General features: G+C 43.7%; 1 protein-coding gene across 2 annotated transcripts in view; it reads left to right on the forward strand.

Moving 5' to 3' along the window:
- LOC118770124 (SH3 and multiple ankyrin repeat domains protein 3-like) overlaps nt 1–22,161 on the forward strand; it is a 289,110-nt gene that overhangs the window by 69,435 nt on the left and 197,514 nt on the right. For both annotated transcript variants that reach the window (XM_036517579.1, XM_036517580.1), the window contains exon 3: nt 3,087–3,373. In XM_036517579.1, coding sequence (XP_036373472.1) covers nt 3,140–3,373 — 234 coding nt within the window. In that variant the 5' untranslated portion in view covers nt 3,087–3,139. The remainder of the gene's footprint in view (nt 1–3,086; nt 3,374–22,161) is intronic.

Consider the following 22,161-nt stretch of genomic DNA (forward strand, 5'->3'; position numbering starts at 1 on the left):
AAGCTCTAACCTCATAAATGAATAACAGGTGTCGCCAAGAGTAACCTTGGATAAGGACGTCCACAAACCAAGTAATAATGTAACTCAGAAATGATATTTCACCAGGGCCGCGTTGCCGCAGGTGGGTTTTTCAAAATGATTTTTGTAGCTCAGGGCAAAAGGCAGAAGACATCATTGAAAACAAGGAGCTTCTCAGACCTCCAGCGGTGTGCGCTGTGAGTGACACAGCAAGGCGTGATGGAGAAAACATGTTACAGTCATGCTGTCATTACCCTCTGGGTACTTAGATCACCCCCACAGCGTGCCAGTGCTGAGTGGCAACAGCACTGACCAATAAAATGATTTCAAATGCAAAATGTATTGCTCTTGGTCTCTTATGTAAAAAAGCCATGGGGAAAGCACTGGTAAAGGAGCATGTCTTTGAAAAAAGACCACTGCTGTAGCTCACACTTCTGTTATTATTTGACATTTATACTTCAGCAGGAGCATGAAATGAAAGTTCTTGGTAACAATTGAAAAACTATTAGAAACGAACCCCGGGGAAAAGTGTTGGGTCATACCAAGCACTTAGCAACAGATGGCCTGTGCAATGCTAGTTTTTAAATTCCCGACACTGCCAATCCAACACTTTCTCTGGGTGTAATTTTTCTCGCACAGGAACCCACGGTGCCGCTTAATGCCAGTTTAACTGTGGAAAGTGCACATACTCTCTTCCTCTTGCCTTAAATTCTTTTGTTTGATATGGCGCAAAAAGAGAACAAGACGTATAAATGCCGACAGCATTGTTTCTCAGAGGTCTGTGCTGTGATAAAGGTCAGTCTTTCTGACATGTCTTCTGGTTTGTTAAAAGCAGGCTCTGTGTTGGGATTTTCCAGCCAGAACGTTGTAGATGTAGCTTCTCTGTCAGTGCGATTGAACTGTGAGGCGAGCGCTCTGTGGCTAAAGTTCTGGGAATGTAATGTACACTTTAAGCTGTTTTCCAGTTGTTTGTGCTTGTTTGCTGGGATTTGCTGCCTCAGTTGCAAAGGCATCACTGACTAGAGCTATGCTTGTTACCAGACTTGATAAATGTGTTTATATATGTGTGTGTGTGTGTGTGTGTGTGTGTGTGTGTGTGTGTGTGCGTGTCTGAGAGACTCTGAAGTGACACTTCTGACGAAATAAAGTTCACATAAGTTGTTTCCCTCCTGAAAAGGCATGAGGGAGAGGGTTCCAGCTGTTGACAGCACAGAGACAAAAAAAGATGAAACTTTCTCTGTGCCGCTCAGAGAGAAAATGCAGAAGGCGTGAAGGTTAATGGCTGTTGGCCATTGCCATTGATTGGCGCTCTAAAGCACTATGACATCACTGAAGGTGCAAGAGGAGGTGTGACCATGTGGTCCGCTGATAAGGGAGTGTATGTCAGATTCTGCACATCAGATCATATATGGATTGTAATGCGAAGCAAATCTGGTCCCTCAGGTGTGATGCGACCTTGAATCAGTGGGATATTAGAAAGGAGCTCTTGGTGTGTACAACATGACCACTATTTTTTTTTTTTGTTGGCAAGTTTTCCTCAATCTGGTCCCCTGGTTTCTGACCATGGTAGATGGATGGAGGTTCTCTGGTGTCCAGTGGAAGCCTTGGGCTGTTTAGTGTTTAGTGCCAATGACAGTCATAAATTAAGAACAACCTTGGACTTTATTCTGAAAAAAGTCATTAGCTTTCATTTAACTAGTATATCTATTTGATAAAGCAGGATCATGGAGAATAAATCAGTAAGAATTTGAAACTCCAGGGAAAATGTTCATCTATATTTTAGCACCAAACACCTCCCCAGGTCAATGGATGTGTGTGAGTGTTCAGTATGTTTGCCTAAGGACTTTTTTTTTTAATAGAATTAGCATTAGGATTACCATTTTTTGTGGTTTTGTAGTTCTTCATTCTCATAAAAATGGAGATATCGCTTGACATGTTGAGTCATATACATGTCCTTTTTTCATTCAACATGTCTTGGTGTTTTGTTAAATGCACATTTGAAGTCACTCTGGAAAAGAGCGTCTGCTAAATTACAACATGTAAATGTCATAGAAGTGGCCAAGATAACCAAAAGCTGCTGACCTTATGGGTAAACTCTAAGCTCCTGTGCCAGTGTGATTCATGTCCCTAACTCAGCCCAAACTACCAAAGCTGGTCCCATTGTCACACTGTGGTTTTCCTCATGTTACTAGCGTGAAGCACGCTTTAATCCTACGGGGTAGCGAGCCAGTCCATTTAACGCACAACTGCTACTGTTTGTCCATATACCCGTCCCACTGTGACCCTCACTTGATTTGTAATGTGCCTCCCCTCCAGCTTAACAGACCAAACTGGATGACACAGTCTGGATGTGCAAACCAATCTCTCATCTGGGTTGATTTATAACAGATTTTTTTTTTTTTTGGGGGGGGGGGGGGGATTTTTAGGTAATCACATTGTAGAATAATACGTAGGTCCTTGTTTCATTTATTTTTGATGCTCAAATTTGTGCTTATTCTCACATTTTGGAATGCATTGCATCATTATCACAGAGCTAGATCCGCAGAGAAAGCTGCAAATCCCCTGTGGACCTCAGACTCATCGACTGATCTCAGTAAACCTTGAAAATTGTTGATCTTGTTGTTCTTGTCAAGAACGCACTGAACAATGTCAAAAGCAGTTCTCAGAGATTTAAAGCCTTGGTAAGCAATATTTTCTGATGTTGCGTTATTCTGAAAAAACCTGAGGAATCCTTTATCCAGAATGCACATTCTCTCAGAAATAAGAGTTGACACATTTCTATTTCTCCTTCTTTCTTCTCATTCCTCCTTGTATTTTGACCCCAAACATTTTTGTTTGAATCTCTGCATTCTTACTTATATGAATTCCATTATATGAATCCCCTTTGAAACAATGCAAATATCTCCATTTTTACCTGCATCGTTTCCTTCTCACTCTTATCTTTTCATCTCTTTTTGGTTTTCAACGCTCTCCATCCCTGCATCCCTCTCGTTTCTAATCCTCCTTTTATCAATTCTAACTCATCTCACTCTCTCTCCCCCCACTCCCCCCCGCTCCCCCCCCCCCAGTGCTGTGATGAGAGAACTCTGAAGTGCGCTCAGCCAAACCCCTCTCACAGAGCATGCCTCTGAGTCCGGCAGCCAGCAAACATGAGCCATCCGACCAGCAGCGGCAGGAGGAGGTGCAGCGGCAGTGCGCTACCAACGGCAACCAGGGGGACTCGGACAGCTCCAGAGAAGACGCCGTCTACGACACGATCCGGGGTGCCGCTGACAAGCCCCCCGCCGGACCCATGGAGGAGCCCCGGGGCAATGCCGTCGTCATCCGCATAGGGATCCCGGACCTGCAGCAGACCGTGAGTGATCCCGCTCGTGCCTCTCTCTCCCTCTCTCTCTCTCTCTCTTTCTCACGCTCTCGCTCTCTCTCTCCCTGGTGCGCGCGTGCTCCCTCGATCTGCCGATCCCCTGTGCCGGTGGCAGCGTAGCCCTTTGTTAGCGTGGTGGCGGCAGCGGGCGGCTGACTTTGACAGCCGAAAGCCGGCCGGCGCTTGGGGGGACTCCGTGAGAAAAGGAGAGAGGGGAGAAAGGGTTGGAGGGCGGGGGAGGGGAGGGGGGCACGGCGCTGCGATTTAAGCCCAGATCCCATTCAGGGAGCGCCGCTTTAACTCTTTCGGCTCTCTAACTTGGAGGCTTTTGCCAGGCTGAATGCTCCTGAGCCCCATGAGGCTGGACGTGGTCGGGATTAGGAAATTATGCAAGGGGGGGGGGGAGATTGGCTGCACTGTTACCTGCTCCCTGGTAGGCAAACTTGTCTAGTGTGAACCTGGCTTGTGGAATGCTGCAAAATGTTTTAGGGGAATTGGAAGGCTTCTCTGAACGTGCTCAAACTTCAGCACCCCCCCAAACGTTCACACGCTCCGATGCAGGGTCTCATTCAGGTGTTTCAGGCCAGATGTTCCTGCAGAGTTTAACACTCAGTGACTCCGTGGGGTGGCGGCAGGCGGAGGGCTGTCCTGGAGACTCTGGAACGCTAATGAGAACGTGGTATTTAGGTCCCCCCTGCTCAGGGCTTTTAGCACATCAGTTTGGAGGAACCGTTTCCTTTAATGATGTAATTGTATCACCTGGAGCAGGATGAGAATCTACAATCGTCCTCTTCTAAAGAGCCAGCAGCTTGGGGGTGGTATTGTGATGATATGTGCTATCTCGGTCTCTTTGTGCATTTTTGAAGGTACTCTAAGTTTCTATACATTGCTTTTAATTTTTGCAGATAAATCTGTAAAAGATCCAGCACATTTGAATGATTTATTCCGGTATTATTGGCAGCCTCTGTTGTATGCATCATGTACTGTTTCGCTGTGCCAGGGTTTTTTTTTTTTTAATTTTTTTTTTAAAGAAGAAAAACATCTCTGCTTTAAAGCTCTTTTTAAAGGCTTTAATGAGCTTGCTCTGCAGGGCTGTTGTAAAGCCCCTGAGAGGTAATCATTAGAGCCACAGCACACTCTGTAGTTCAGTGGGGCTCCGAGGCTGGTCACATGACCGCACCTACATTAACTTTTCATTACAACTCCGCTGCCCTCGTTATTTAATCAGCTCTGAATCCAGTCACCTCGGACACGTGATCCCGCAGCGCACTCGAGCGGGATTCGGAGGAATTGGTATTGATCCTGAAAACCACGCAACGCGAGCTGCTTCAGAATGTTTTTTCCTTTTTTTGGGGCCAGAAGCACGGAGCGTTTGAAACTCTGAAGGGGCTGTCAAACAGGTGCTACTTTTTTTTTTTTTTTTTTTTTACACCTGCGGAAGGCTGAGTGCGCGGGAAACCCCGGCACGATTTCCCCCCTGAACCGGCACGCTCGGACCGAGCGAGAGAGCCCCGCTGACGCTCTGCCAGGGGGCTCCCGCGGGAGCTCTCTCCCCGCTGGCCAATCAGCTCGCAGTATGATTGTGTGACGTTGGCCGGGAGTCACGACAATACAGCACACTTTTCCCCCGTCAGTGCAGACTGAAAAATAATATTCTAGCTTTTTTTCTGCTCGTATAAACAGGCATTAAAGCAAGAATAATGGCTTTTGTTGATGAAGCTTGCAATGTTGCCAGGACACAGAACTGAATGGGTATTTGCATCTCTATTTAGTTCAGAGTTAAAAAAAATGCATCTCAACCAAAGGCTACAGGTTTCAGTCCTGTTGGGACACTGCCTTTATATATAGCTGTTGGTATAGTTATGTAAGCAAATGAATTATGTAATGACAGCTCACAGCTTTTTTCGTTTACCACCCTCTGTTGAGAGTCTCGAGAATCAATATAGTGGTGTGACAGTACATTGTGATTACATTGTCTGAACTCGGACCTGTGCAATATCCTGTCCTTTGTGTGCATTCCTAAGAGGGCTGGGCAAATAGGTTCAGATTGAGCGTGAGCATATTTCACACAGCTCTTGTCCTGATGTGTCTTGGCACTTTGAGAGGCTTCCCGGGTGTCTACAAGCATTGGGTTTGCTTAATTAGAGGTGATGATACTCCACATTATGTTCTGTCTGTTTTGCTTGAAAAATTCCCAGTCGTACCGCTGCCAAATTGGTTACTTAATGCCATAAAACCCAATCTCTGAATGTTCTCCAGGACGTTTGTGCTGCAAAAGTTTCTCCACAATTAGGCAGAATAAAAGACTCACCATCCCTCAAAATAATTATTGAATGCTTTCATCCTCTGTCGAGTTGAGGTAAAGGCTTTTCTTCTTGATTCTTCCACATCCTCATTCTAATCTGACTGGATGTTGGTTTAAAAATGACATAACGCTCTTGACAAGTGGCCAAGATTTTGTAACACTGGATACAGGGGAAGACAAAAGAATGTAGCAAAACAGTGAAAGGTCGCATGCCATTGGACGTGGCCCCAGATGCCCGGGGGAAATGGCGGTTGTGGGGTTGGCACTTGAGGGGTGGTCAGCTGCCCGTGGCAGGCGGAGAGGTGGGTGGCGGTGGCGTGCTCATGTCACAGGTGGCTTTCCATGTGACAGAGCCAGAGGGCCAGCCTCTGACACTCATACTGGCAGACACTGTGTTAATGCTCGTTGTGTCACAATGAATCAGGCGGTGACAAAACTCTGTGACGTGAGGAATCCCATTAAAATTTCTCTGTGCGATTAAACACAATTATGCCGCAATTAAGATCGTCTTATCCTGAAAGAACAGTTTCTTGAGTTCTCTCCAGGTCAGAAATAAAAAAAAGAAAGAAAGGGATTTTTAATGATGTCCGTTCAGCACTGACGAATGAATGTGCTTTTAAACAGCACCAGGAAATTACAGGGCCTTCCTCGCAAAGCCACGTGAATGGATCGGTATTCACTGTGAACCCCTGCGGTGGGAGATTACAGGTGCATTATCTCCCACCTCACCTCTGTATTTCTCATTATACTTCCTGCCTCCTCCTCTGGCTTAGGTGTCTCCAGACCTGTAAGAATAAAGACTCCCTCCCTGCACCCCTTTGTCTCCCAGCGCACGCCCGTCACTCCACCGGCGCTGCGCTCTCTCTCAGGCAGGCGGCTCACGTCCTTCCCGTCGCTATTTTTAGCCCGTCCGAACCTGCGCGAGACGGCCGCCCGTCTCCTCCCGCGCCGCGCGGGAATCGCGCGCCTGGCCGACCACGGAGTGGAGGGCAAGCGGCCTGGGGGAGATGACCGGTCACGGTCAACAGAACAGGAGACATGCAGCCAGGGGTCCGAACCGTAGGCGCCGTTCTGTGGCGTTCATGTGAAGCGTGTCTACGTGTCAGAGTGCTCCTCTGCTGTTTCTCTCTCTGCATGAGGACTCCTCTACTGTAAGCCTGCAATGGAGCTGCACTATTCACAGGGATCCCTGCCACTGCAGCAGGGTCTGTCTAATTGTGCGTAGCTGGTCCCTATGCATCATCATTCCTGTCCCCTCTCCCCCACTCTAAACATAACTTCTCTCAAACACCAGGAATCCCACTGGTGGGGGAATCCCACACCTCACTTAGACCCTAATCCGTCACCGTTGCTCTTGTGCTTCAGCTAAAGAGCTGTGTTCAGAAAAACAGGAACTGTAATGTTGTACCTTCAAAATGTCAAATAATCCACATTCTGACACATCTGACATGCTTCAGTCAGTTGTTTCTCTCACAGAGTATGTACAGCCTATCACCACTGTTCTGAACTTTAGAGTGATTGACAGGCACCTTATCCAAAGGCATGTGAGATTTTCATTTGGAGGTTTCATTCGCTCTGCTAGAGCCTTCCATTGGCTGTCCTTGACCCCAACAACAGGCCCACTTGATTGCAGAGGAGGTCTGAATCCAGCCTCCCAAACTGAAAGATGAACTCATTTCTGCAGGTCGCACTAGTGCATCAAAATCAAGCTAAGGGACCTGGTTATTTGAGGCATAAAAGAAATACAGATGTATTTTATATTTTTTTTCACCAGCTCCAAATGTTTTCCAGTTCTTCCTGGCATCTTACTCACTTCGGGAGGAAAAATAGGTTTCATTGTGACCAACTGCGTTATAAAGTATGAATGAAACTGCATTGAAAAAGTGTAAACATATTTTTTCCCTGCATAATTTATCAGTATTTCAGTACAGACTAAACTTTGATTAGCCCTTACTGTTTCTCCACAGTGCCACAAATGTGTTCTCTCCAATGATATCCGAGAGATATGCATTTCCACACCATACTTCAGAAGTTTTCAGATGTTATTTAAAAGCGGGAATGGGGATATGGGTGAGGATTAAAATACATACAAAAATAGCTGGTCTCACTCTAAGAGGTTTAACTCATTATCAAGCAACGGGATTGGCAGTGGCATTCAACGTGATTATACTGAATCTACTAAAGAGCACTGGAAGCACAGGGCAGCAATGCAGAAATAAGGAAATTTAGCACTGTGGTTTAGCATCCTCCTCCTGCGTGACACCAGCAGAGCTATTTGTCCTCAGAAAACCTAAACGCATCAATGGAGCGTGGCAGCTGAAGTCTAATAGAATTGCGTTGCTTGTAAATGCTCAGCCATGCAGCAGATAAAGAAATATAACAACTGGCACCTTACAGTATGTTGACATGTGTATTTTAGTCTTTGTTGCAAAGTAGTTTCACAGGTACAGAGCACTTATTCTATGTGGTGATACTCGCCAAAATAGAGGCCCTCTACTATTTCTGGAGTTTGTGAGTCAAGTTCAGGACAACTAATTTTATCAGTCAGTTCAGTAATTTTCCACCAATCACAGATTACACGGTTGTTCTCGGTGCTGTTGTTCTGTATTTGAAGAGGGAAAATTTTCAGTGGTACTGACTGCCACTGGCTTTGGTAATGTAGTTTTCATACTTGTTCTAATGCAGTTTTTACTAGAAACACTGAGATTTCATGTAGGTATATGGAATTCTGGTATTTCTTCAGGTGGCTGGGGAGTTTTTTACTTCGTAAATAGGGCCTGGAGATTTTGTTGTTCACGTGTCCTACGGTATGTGGCTTTGTAATAGAATTGTTATCCTCCCTATAAGCAGTCAAATCTCAGCAGCCTTGGAGTAATCAGCACAGGCACAATACCATGTACACCCTTAGTAGCTAAATATGAGGAGGTCACTGGTGCAACTAGTTGATCCAGTTATGGGTAAAGCAGACACAGATGAAACATGGGCGCTCAAATAATGTCAATAAGAATTTCTTGGGATGAAAGAACGCAACAATATCTGACTGAGACTCAATACTGATGGACGGAATTTATTTTGCACAACTGGCAATATATCATTAAACCACACATTAAATCTAACAATAGAGCAGCATGACAGAAAAAAGAAAATTTAGGTTTGAGCAAGAGGGAATATTGTGCATGATTTTACAGATGCATTCATTTGCACAAATATTACCCTTGAAAGTGGATCATCCAACATGATGTGCAGTTTTAAACACGCATGTAATAATGGGCAGGGCAATATCATCAGCCAGCCAACTTCATGAAGTCTATCTGCCATACATGGACCTCTGACTGGCAGGCAACCAAAATAAAAAAAAAAAAGTGATCTAAACATCTGACAGCATCTCTGTAGCCCCTAACGAATCAACAGATGTGCAAGGCAATTGTGTTTCACATGTTTCGTTTGTTTTGCAAGGACTATCAGTTGTGGCAGATAATGTTATACTGGCACATACAATGTATATAAACTCTGTGAATTACTCCTTAGTGATAGATTGCACTATGAAATGTTATATTGCATTTGAAGTCATGTTTTTGAAAATGTGACAATGCAAGCTACATGATCAATGATATCCTTTGAGGTTTATTGCCAAATTCAGTGAATTTGACTTGTAATGCCCCAATAGTGGCACCTGCAAATAAGTTATGATCAAATAGTTTCCCGAAAGTTGACAAGGTTATTGCCACTGTAAAGAAGCTTTTAATGACTGTCCAAGCAAGAAAATGCACTGAAAAAAGGGATGCATAGAAAGGTTATTCTCCATGAATAAAATTCCCCCCAAGACATGTAAAACAAGATAGGGCACTTTGTATTGTGCTACAGAGTACTATTCAAAATACATCAAAAATTATCTAAATTTTTTGGACATGGAGATGGATATTACAACTGAGTTGTGCTGAAGACAGTGTTAGAGAACATTTAAGGTTTGGAGATTCAGTTCTTTCCAGCTGAGGTACGCGATGACAAGATCAGATCGAGTTGTTTTCAAAATTGTAATGTCCGAATCCATAAAACCTTCAATTATTTTAAGGACAATAAACTGCTAGTGTATTAGAACATTCAACAAGGTTGCAGAAAAGCTCATGGTATCTTACAACCTGGATAAAATGAAGAAAACAGTTCATAAATTTCTTAAGGCTGCTACAAATACTGTATGCAAAAAATTATTTCCCAGCCAACACTATGCTGCGCCCACATGGCTACACACTTCCCCAACACGGAGGTCTGATTCTGTCCATGTTGAGACAAGTGTGTAGCCATGTGGGTACAGCATTGTCTTCATTTTCACAAAGCATTGTTAATTCATGAAGAAAGGTAAAAGAAACTAGAAGAAAAGGCAAAGAAAGGCACACCAACTGAATGTAACCACAAAATTTAGAACACAGGACTTTCTCCCTCAAAACTGTATAGGACATTAATATGCTGCTTTTTTGATTATTTCACATACTCCTGCTCTGAATAACTTAAATTTTGCAAAGTTACCGCACTCTGTTACTAAAGTCAGTTTCTTTGCACCCCTTCAAAACAAAAAACATATCCTTTATAACCTTTATAACCACTGCTTTTAATTGCAGCATTGCAGTTTGTTACACAATTTTGATTTGTTGCCATAGAATAACACTGAATCCAACAAGTAGTAGTGTCAAAAGCCATAACCATCACTGCCAATCTTCATGACTATATGCATAATTTGTGATAATGAAATGATTACTGTAGATGATTAATGGGATAAGGGTTTAACAAGTGGCTTGAAAATGAGGCTATATCGACCTCTTGCTGCTGGAGTACTGAAATGCATGCAAGAAAACAAGTTAAAAAAAACAAAACAACTCCAGTCTCTGCTCATGAAACCTTCAGTATTGGCAATGTACTGTACATCTGCCATTGGTTTACTGATAGCTCTTTTCCTAAACAAAGGGACCTGAAACTTGTAATGAACATACATGTGCTGGTTGATGAGCATGTCTCATTACACATATTAACAAATTCATTCTGTTGTCATAATTACATACACTGCACTGTATTATATAAGTTAATATTATATTATAAAGTTTTTCAATGTAGGACACGTTTTGTACATTATAATGATTCAGATAATATTTCAATAAAGCACTACACGTAATCATTTTACAAGGTAGCAAATAATGTCATGACATAAAGCAGTGCACATGAATTTCTAATTTCACATACTCATCACTGTGCTTGAGGGTGCTACAGCCTCACATTCCCTCTTTGTCTGGGACTTAATCTCCTCGCCCACAGGGAACCTGTTCTACCCCCATAGTGCCGTGCGGGACCACAGGTCTGTGTCACATGATTTTCTCCCACGGGAGGTTCTCCTATTGGTTCTCACCAGGTGTGAAGGTGCCTGGGAGCCGCCCAGAGCTGGGTGTCCTGTAGACACTTGGCAACAGGCTGCCTTGTTGATGTTGCATGTCAGCTCTCAGTCTGGAAAGCATTGTGATGTCAACATTAGTGTCGGCCTTATATATCACACAGAGGTGTCCGGTTGGTTATTGTAACTGTCACAATTGTTGCTGGGTGAATAGGGTAAAAGCAGAAAAGCATGTTGTCTACTTTTTTTTTTTTTTTATTTCTGATGGCTTTAAAACCAATAGTGCAGGGAATTTAGTCATTGGTCCTGGACTGTGGCTGGGAAAGATCACATGTAAGCAAAGACCTGATGCTGAGCTGGGAATATCTATACCTACACAATAGACCAAACCAAAATAACACAACCCTTTCCAGACTGAGAAGTATCCTGTCTTAAGCATCTGTCCACTAGCTTTATGCTGCAACACCTGAGGGTTAAGAGTTTGTGCACCCAACGTCTCCAGGTCTCCAGAGCACCAGACAAGCTATGTCCCGTTGGTCTCTGGTGTTCAGTGTTTGGGGTGTGCAGGACTGTGCCCTCCCATGTGACCACGGTTATCTCCACCTGAGCTGGAAACTCGCATCCATCGGGTATTTAAAAATAGTGGCAACTTCATAACACGTCTCACTTCCACTGTCAGAGACCAGGGCACTAGCTGCCATGATGCTACTGAATCAAATGAAATCAGTGCATTTTTACCATTCAGATTGTCACAAAACACTATAGATACAGCATTGCAGATTTCCCAAAGGAAATTAAAAAAAAAAAAAACAAGATATAAAAGAGACCAACTGGGGGAAAATCATTGGATAATTATTCCCTCATCCCAGGAGCAGACAGTCAAGAAACTCCTCTAAAATAGTGGAAATTTTACATGGAGATAACACATAAAAGGCCTCGGCTACTGCTGCAGGATAACGTGTCTCACTCTTCACACCTGTGGCTGATATTCCTCTCTTCTGAACATGCTGCTGTGAACCTCTAACAGCAGAATGAAAAAAATGGATGGCAAAAGTAAAAAAATTAGGCCTTTTGGTAGAACTGGCTGGCAGTGTGGCATTTGGGGTGAGGAATTGATATTTTAATCAGAAGGTTGATGCAGAAGGTTGATAGCTTATAGCTTGGGTGTTTGTTTTAAGCACTTGTACTTCATAAATTGCTTCAGTAAATATATGCAGCAGTAGGAATGAATAATATGTAAGGGAAGCAAGGGCATGTAAATCACCTCGGGTAAACTTGTCTGCTATACAAATAAATCCATGTAGAATTCCATATTTCATTGCTGGTTTTGAAGTAAACTGCCTAGCTTTCAAAAGAATGGTGGTATGTGGTACTGAGGAAAAAGTATTGTGCTGCATACCTGTGTTCATTTCAATACATGCTAAAATGTTTGAATTGTATTGTGAAGGAGAGCCTTTATCTGTCCCCTAGAAATGGAATGCTTATTGTTAACGTTAAATGTTCAAGGGCCCTTAGTCTTCAGTTCAATTCAAACCCACCAACAGGAGATCATTTCAAATCCATATCTATTTATTGTTAAGTGTGTAAATGTGTAAATGTTTGTCATTGTAATTACCTGTATGTATGTGTGTGTGAAGCCAGCCATTGGTTAATTGACCGCACCTGCCTAATCAGAGGCACATTAAATACAGGTGTGTGGGTGCTGGGAGGCTATTGTGAACAGCTTGTGGTTCAGGCTGAGTTTCATTGGTACACATTTTAAAACAAATCGGTTTTTTGTACGTTTGTTCCTTTTTTTCTGTTTTGTGAGAAGCATTGGCAGCTTCTTTACATGTATAGCATTATATGAGCATTTTAGTGTTGCTTCAGCCCCTCAGCCTGCTCACTGTACACTTGGGCTAACGTGATTTTGGGCTAACAGGACATCACTTTTCCAGTAGTTCATTAAGTCCCATCACGATCCATTATAAAAGTAAAAAAGATAAGGTGCTTTCACCCTTATCAACGGACTGAGAGCAGGTTTAAAGGACCCCTTTTTCCTGGCCAAGCCGATGAATCCTGCACAGCCTTCAGTTAATTTCTGATTAACTTTTTTTCCCCTCCTGAAATGCAGAGGGGGATACAGCATTCTTCTCCAGTTCAACAGCGAAGCACAGATAAGGTGAGAATATCATTGCCTTTCAGCAGTGCCCGTGAGTTTGGAGTAAGATTCATCAGAAAGATAAGACCACATAACCCTTAATTTCATCTGCATGTGTAATAAGCAGAGCACGTGTGACATGCTGGTGACACCGAGAGTCTGATGTTTGGCCCGTCAGCTGGGGTGTTTTGACAACTCCCTGACACTGACTGACGGGTATCGTTGACGCTAACTGGCGTTCACAGCGGGAGACTTTGACAGTTGCTGTCACGGCTGTATGAGGGGATTTAATCACAGTTTGATGGGAGGAAAGATTCTCCCATTCAAGTCTGTCAGCATTCAAAGCCGGCAGGCATTTAGCGTGCTGCATGAATGTCAGCACAGAGCATTTAAACTGGTTTTTAAGTAGCTATGCGCTACTGACACGCACCACGATCCCCTGATATTGACCAGAGCCTCAAACTTTGACATCCAAAAACTGTTTAACTGTTTATTAAGCTTGAAAACTTACCAGCTATCTAGTAAAAATGTATTTTGATTTTATTTGTGGTTGTCTTTGAGTCAAAGTAATGCCAAGGTGTGTGTTTACTTTGCATCGTTTATGATCATAGCTACACCCACTGTTGATCTGAATGTGATCAGTATGCCGCAGAGAGTTTCCTCACACTCCAGTGTTTGCCTGAAGACTTCCTGCCTCAGGCCCACAACGCACTGCCTCTGGCCCTGTTGTTTTTGTATTTACCCCGCAAAACGCTTTTCTTTCATTGAGTGCAATTAAGCTAAGTGTTCCCCTCACAGACTAAAAAAAAAGCGCGATTCCAGCACAATAGAACATAAGTGTATCCATTCAGGTTAAATGAGCAACAGTGTCAGACCAGGCTAACAACACTCCCAAACCAGTGAGCGTGCGATTAACACCATTCAAGCCCTACCACAGGTTAACTTGTGCGACCTGACTAGACAAGAGAAGCCAAGTATATTATCAGCCCCTAGAACACAAAATATTTCAGAAAACTACACGTAAAGTAAATATAAAATACGAGAGGCAGCAGGTGTTAGGGGGCAGGGATTTGGGTGGAACCAATATGCAATGTGAGAAGATGGGTCTTCAGTCTGCGTCTGAAGACGCTCTCAATGCCAGATAACGATATTGAGAGTGTAGCGTGCAGTGTGTGTCCTGGCTCAGTCATGAGGACTGTAGCGAAGGGCGAGAGCTGTCACCCCACCTGGCCTCGAACCCAGGTCTACAGGGTACATGCAACTTTGACCACGACGCCAAAGAGCCAGGCTCTTTAGTATGGCAGTCAGAGCGCATACTCAACTGTAGTGACAGCACTCTGTCACACTGCCCTCCCCTTCGGGAAGCATGCCCATGCGCTTCACGCACCATGGCCTTCCCGAGTCTTTGAATGAGCTCATCGATGCGTGGCTTTGGGTACGGATCAAATTTGGAGATTGCATTGATGTGGCGAAAGTCGATGCAAAAGTGGATGCTCCCATCCTTCTTCGGTACCAACACCACCGGGCTGCACCACTCACTGGAGGATGGCTTGATGACTCCCATTGCACTCAGTTCTACCTCCTTCCTGAGATCTGGCAGCAACCTCTCTGGGATCCTGTACCATTTTTGCCATGCTGGTGTGTTTTCTGTCAGCCGGATTTCGTGTTGCACCAGTGTGTGGTATCCGGGTCTCTCCTGGATGATTTCTGGAACCAGCCTTGCCTTTAGTTCCCTCTGCTGGTGAGTGGACAAGTGAGAGAGGTCTACTGGTGGTGCCCCACAGCCTGTTGGGAAGTACAGCTCCAATGTTTCCTCTTCCTCCCTAATGGCTCTCACATACAGCTGCTGACTCACTGGTTCTGGACGTGGCCTCCACTCTTTAAGCAGGTTGACGTGGTACGTCTGGAAAGGACATTGGACAATCTGTCTAAGAGTCCTGACTGTCAATGCAATGAACCAATAAATCGTAAAGACCGATTCAAACCTTACTCTGACCAATCATCATAACTGCTTAGCAAGTTTTTTGGACACGATTAGAAACACACTTTGAATTCAAGGCATATTTGGGCCATTTAATTCCTTTACTAATTATTAATTTATTGCCTCGTTGATCAAGGATTCCGAGGGGGAAATGAGCAGAGTAAACACTTATTCACTGAAAATGATGGGAGACTGCAGCTGTGGCTGTACAACAATCAGAGGAAAGTTTCTTTGTGTAATGGTAAATGTGTAAATGTTGATGTGGTTGCTAACAGCTAGCTAAATAAGGGGAAGTGGAGTCGTAGAACTGCCTATGACTTCAGACACACTCTCCTGGGGAGGCTTAAATGCTCTGGGCCTGATGGGAAGTGCCCCCATTACCACCCCTTTGGGGGTTCGCTCCACGTGCGTCTCGGGAACCTCTGAGGATAATCCTGGTGCCTGCAAACAGATGGCCCCCTAACTCGTCAGCTGGCCGGGGCGCTGGGAATATGCATGGATGCAACTGCACGCACAGGGGAACAGACTGGGTTATTTTCGGGACTATTATGTAAAATGCAGCCATGGCATTTTTACAAGTTGGATCTGCGTGCCAGCATTTCTGAAGGCCCTTGAAAAGCATGTAACCTGTGGGCACGTGCGGGCGCATACAAGGCAAAATGGTTATCGGCCTTTCAGCGGGCAGAGGACTGCTTTTTAACTCCACTCACCAGGAGGAGACCACTGGCTGTCTGGCATCTCAGGAAAAGTAAATGCACAGCACAAAAGTTCCAAATTATGGTGTGAGCAAATCATGTAAGGTTCTGAATATAATGTGTTATAAAAGGTATTTTGTGGTGCCAGGCCAATTAAAATGCATTAGTACAAATGGGCAGTGGGACAAACAGGTTTGTTTTGGTGAAAGCTGGCATGGCACTGTGGGTTGCTAGTTTGGCAAGTAATTAGCTTTTATTAAATTCATCACTCATGTCAAAATTGTATTGGGTATTAAGCCACATTTTCTAGAGTCTACAGTACTGATTCAAGCAGGCCAGCTTGTGACAGCGGTAGATTGTTGTTAATAAAGAAAATCATGTCTTAGTGCTACATTGTCTCACAGGAACCTAGTGTTGTTTTTCTTGTACTCACAGTTAAATAGTCAATGGAACGTTCTGCTTTAGCCGTCTTGCCCATGTGCAATAAAAAAAAATCCTTGTTCTGTCTAGTTTTTCGATTTAAACATACAGAATTGGGCTTGTTTTAATCTTTCAATCAGTCATGTACATGACAAAATATTAGAATGAAAACCAACCTTGAGGGTAAATAGTATAAAAAAACTGTGTGATTTGTGATAACAGAAATCATAGTTTATTCTTGCTGTGTTCTTCTTACTATTTAAGATTTAAATTCATTTCCTTACATATCTTGCTTTCTCAACAGATTTTTTTTTTTTATTATTAGCATTAATCAGTTGTCACAGCGATGGTTGCATTTCGGCATTTGCACACAGGGCTTCCTGGATTCCTATGCTGAAACATGTGCAGTTGTGTATGGATACAAATTATGTCATAATTCCTAATCAAAACAACATTACAGTTAAATGGCAAGGATTAGCCACTAATTGAGGCAAAACTGACTCACCTTTTTGGTGTCACAAGTAAGGTGACCTTGGGGTTCAGAACAGGTTCTGATGACATGGAAGGAAATCTGGCAAATGTTAATGTTTAATGACCTGTCAGGAAAGATGTGTGACTCATAGACAGAGGCACACCATCACATATGTGCATAAGGCTCTAAAGAAAGAGATCACAAGAAAATACTGACATTGAACTGTTTGAAGGTTTTGAAAATAACACTTTACTGTCCACCACACACAAAAGGGTTAACCTTTTTCATAACATGGGGCCTGGGGTACCAGGCGGAAAGGGAGAGCTGGGTCAGCAGCTCCTTGCTGGATGTTCCACAGATAGCCGAGCTGCTATTGTACTCTGTGCAGCACGTGATTCCTTGGCTTCAGAACGTTCCAGAGCATGGAAACCAAACAGATAGCAACATAACACACATGCACACACTAACGAGCACATAGACACGTATACACACAAGCATGAATACTGTACCTTTTAATGTTACAGTAAAGACCATGTTTATGACTACTTATGAATCTTGGGGAATGTGGTTTTCTCTGGTGTTTCTCTGAATGTCATGATGCTCTGGGCAGGTTCTGTTAAGGCCATCAGAGACTTTTCTTTTCTGTGTTCTATGCACTGCTCCATGTCACTGTCATGTCACTATTCAGTCTCACTGCTCACTGTTGTGTGCACAGAAATTCTGTACATTAACAGTTTGTGTTCTATAGTGCTGGAAGTCACTCTGGATAAGAGCCTGCTAAATGTATGTAAAGTAATGTAATGTAATGTAATGTAACGTAAATGACCAGACAGTGGGCTCTGTATGATTAACAGCTCTGTCTCTGCCACTGTCGAAGCTGTAAATGTTCTGGTTTATTGGCTCGTCATACTTATTCTTGAAGGGCCATGACATCCTTAGCTCGTATAGGGACACAGATTACAGTGGAACCTGCTAGGTAATGAACTATGGAGGACATGAGAAATACAGGAGCTAAATAAGTGGTCATAATGTAGAATATATGTTGTGACAGTGTTGAGTGTTGAGTTTTTGCTCTGCACGGGTCCTATGTCACTGCTCTCTGTCATTGTTCCTGTCACTGCTTTTTGTCAGTGTTGCGTGTGCTTCGTGTCATTGCGATGTGGGTCAGAGGACAAGCCTAAGTGATGTAGCGAGTGAATATCACAATGCACTAATGTGCACCTGAGACCCACTCTGTGAGTGACTCCGTCAGCTCCGACCTGTGTGCATCACCACAGCTTCACTGTAAAGCACACCAGCCCCTCTTCAAGGCACAATCATGTACACGCTCACACACACACACACACACACACACACACACACACACACACGCTCCCACATACCGCCAAATACTCCCAAGCACACATACCCACACACTCCCCCATATACACACATACACACATACACACACTCCCAGACATACACATACATAAACACACACACACACACACACACACACAAACACAAACACTCTCCCACATACCGCCAAACACTCCCGAGCACACACACCCACACACTCCCACACATACACATACACACACACACACACGCAGTCTTTGTACTTATCTCTTTAGAGAGTGAGAGGGCAAAAAGAGAAGGGAGATAGTAAGAAAAGAGGAGAAAGAGGGATGGTAAAGCAGAGTCGACACATGCTGAGAGACTGCAGGTCGTCCTTTACACAGGGCTCTGCTGGGCTGTCTTTAAGGATGCAGGTTGTCTGCGCTCTGCGGATGAAAGCCCTTGGACAGTACTTTCCCAATGCTTTTCCATCACAGCCTTACCTCTGGCACCTGATTCCGATCTGTGGAGTGACAAATGAACTCAGCCCCTCCGCTGCACATCCTGTTAACCGAGGTTCGAGGCGCTGCCTCCTTTAAGTGCTTCCCATTTCTGGTTGCAGAGCTGTAACCAGGCGACCCCTGCTATTTCTCATGGGCCGGTCCTCAAATTAAATCGACCGCATGCATCTTTTCTGTGAGGTGTAATCCAAGCCCCCTACAGTTTGTATGATTACAAGTGCCTAAAATACAGCACATGATAAACAAGAGCAGAGAATTCATATTTTCAACCAGGGCCACTGCTGACAGTAAAAATATTCACCTTCCGCCTAGTTCTGACTTTCACCCCTTACTGTATTCATTTCTGTGTTAAGACGCAGATGAACTGTGGTGACTAATATAAGGCCAGGCATCACAAAGCACTACATAGTGTGCCACTCATAGCTGTGAAATTACAGCAATGGACTGTGAACATTTTATGCGGATGTGAGCATGTAGCAGCCAATAGGACGTCAGCATTAGCATGCTGTTGCCAGACTCTTTCTCATTTGAGGCATCCCATTAAAAAGCCTTCACATGCTCCATTGTTCAGTCATTTTGAACTGTCAGCCTCAGCATTTCCCAGTCAGGCATGTCGGGTTTTTGCATCTGGATTTTAACACATGAGCGTGCATTAATTGAATCGGAAGAAGTTTTGTGAACCATCTCATTTGACAATTTGCATTAGATTATTTGCTCATCAGACGCCCTCATCTGGGGTGTATCACGTATTTGCTTGTTATCCGTTTATACTGCTGGATATTTACTGACACAAGTCATTTTAAAGGGTCCAACTGCAACGGCCCACCTCAGACCTGAGCTTGCAACCGTCTGATTGCAAGTCTAGCCTTCTAAACCACTACATTACATGCGATCCCAGGACATTATGCAAAATTTTCAAATGTTACAACTATAAGTTTTCAGAATAATCTTAAAAGAAGCTTCTGCTGGAGCTGAGAAGACTCAAATTCCTGTCCTTTAGTGACCCTCCTTTCAGTAACTATGGCAAGCAGATGCGTGGAGGGACATTGCGTACCTCTTACTGCACAAGCGCCTCTTTTCTAGCTCCAGCTTTCATAATATGCTTGAGGGTTCAGACAATAAACACACACTTAGCACAGGAACTCTCAGAAACACACACACTTCGCACAGGAGCTCTCAGAAACACACACACTTCGCACAGGAGCTCTCAGAAACACACACACACACACACACACAGCACAGGAGCTCTCAGAAACACACACACACAGCACAGGAGCTCTCAGAAACACACACACACACACACACAGCACAGGAGCTCTCAGAAACACACACACACACAGCACAGGAGCTCTCAGAAACACACACACACACACACACAGCACAGGAGCTCTCAGAAACACACACACACAGCACAGGAGCTCTCAGAAACACACACACACACACACACAGCACAGGAGCTCTCAGAAACACACACACACAGCACAGGAGCTCTCAGAAACACACACACACACACACACACACAGCACAGGAGCTCTCAGAAATGTTGAGCAGAGAAGCAAAAACTGTAACACTGGAGAAGATTCGTTTTTAAATGCAATATTCATGGTATTAGAATTAAACTTGCTGTTACTCTATAGTCTGAGTGGTAGCAGCTGAAACGATACAGGAGGAAGATTGGTACTGGGAGAGACTATTATTCAGACTACTGCTAAAAAACGGAACAGCAATTTCTGTGCTTTGTGAGAGGGACTGTATACATGACTGAAATGATTGAACTCAATGGTGACAAGCCATGCTCTGACGTGCACACTGCATAGACTGATATGACTTGCTGTGGCACTGTCGCGAGAGCTGTAGATTGATACTAAACCTCAGGTATCTTTCCGGAAAATCATGATTGTGGTGTTCAGATACCTGAGAAATAAGCAAAGGGAGAACATGAATAGAAAGTTTAAGGTGTGTGACAAACACAGAATTCGGCTACGCCATCTGGAAAATGGAAGCTTGACCTAGGGGCAGTCTGCTGTGTCAGCCAGTCATACTAGGGCCAGTTCACCTTGTGGCGTAGGACGAAACTGTGTGTGTGCGCACGTGTGTGCATGTGTGCGGTAAAATAGCCAAGAGGTGACGGGGGGGACTGATGAGACCAAAGGTTTGGTGATGCCTTGGTGGCGTTTTATTCACCCAAACCTGTGACAGCTGAAAGTAACAAAAATAATACTAAACTAACTTAATGAAAAAAATACTAGTGCAAAAAAAAAGAAGACAAACAGAAAACAAACAAAGATTGCCTAAGGCAAAAAGAGAATACTTCAATTATACAGCTGCTCTAGACACCACTGCACACTTAGCCAGCTCTCTCCCTACTGACTGAATGCTGCTTCTTATAAAGGAAGTCAGCCACTTTAGAATAAAATCAAAAAGCAAATCATAAGCATCAAATAAACCAATTATCTGCACAAAGGCAATAAACCAATAGGTATTGACAAATGGGCATCTCTCCACCATATTTAAAAAGTTTCATATGTATTTTGTCTCTTTCAAACACAATACAAAACACAATAAATTATAAAAGGTTTAAAAGCAAACACAAGAAGCAAGAACACAAGCTGGACACATTAACACTGCATGTTTTTGATGTGTGCATGCCCTCTGTCTTTTATTCACCTGGTTATTTATTTCCGTTCATCCAGTCACTTCTTCACAGCATGTGCATCCGTCTAATGTGGCAGAATCCAACCCACCGATCACATGGATGTCAGGGTGCAGTTAGTTTGATGTACAGCACAAATATGACAATATGCTAAGCCCATACTTACCCGTGCTAAGCTGCTGTTACCACACTGAGTCAAACTGATTTTTCTGAGAAACATTAAATCACCATCTGTTTAAAAATGCACACAGCTCTGTGACGTTTGGTTATTACACAAAAAGCACATTGAACTATTGCATTATGCATTTGCTCAGTAGATGCCCATATGCTTAGTATTTTCCTCATTCTGTAACCCTTGTATATAGCTAGGGCTTAACTGAGGCAAACTGAATTAAGGTACATTGCTTGAGGTTAAAACAGGGCTATCCCACCTGTGGTATCAACCCACGACCCAGGATCCATTACGCGCACCCCCTCTGTGTTCTGCATACTAGGAAAGGGCTATTCTCAGTCATGCTAATCAGTATCACGCAGGTGCACACACTGTTGTTTAACGTGGAAAGTTCTGGCAACATGAAAATTGTCAGAGCTGAACTGGGTTGTACTGGACTGGTCTCTACTGGTATGTCCAGGCCTGAGCTAGGCTGCGCTGATTGGAATAGTGCTTAAGGCTGTCTTCTGCTAATCTGTTTTAGTAGTGCCCTAATTCTCATGGTGGATTTAAATATACATTTACAGTAGTTGCAAATTTTATTTTCAGTGTTCGGGCTGTTCGTTTTTAACACATATTTCATAACTGCTTTGAGTACCATTGAGAACTTTTATGTTGGTCCTACATTTTTTGCTGCAGGAAGCATAGTATCTAAAAGAGCCAGCAGAAAGAATGTCTTAAGTGATA

This window comes from Megalops cyprinoides, chromosome 23, assembly GCF_013368585.1.
Source record: "Megalops cyprinoides isolate fMegCyp1 chromosome 23, fMegCyp1.pri, whole genome shotgun sequence".
NCBI lineage: Eukaryota > Metazoa > Chordata > Actinopteri > Elopiformes > Megalopidae > Megalops > Megalops cyprinoides.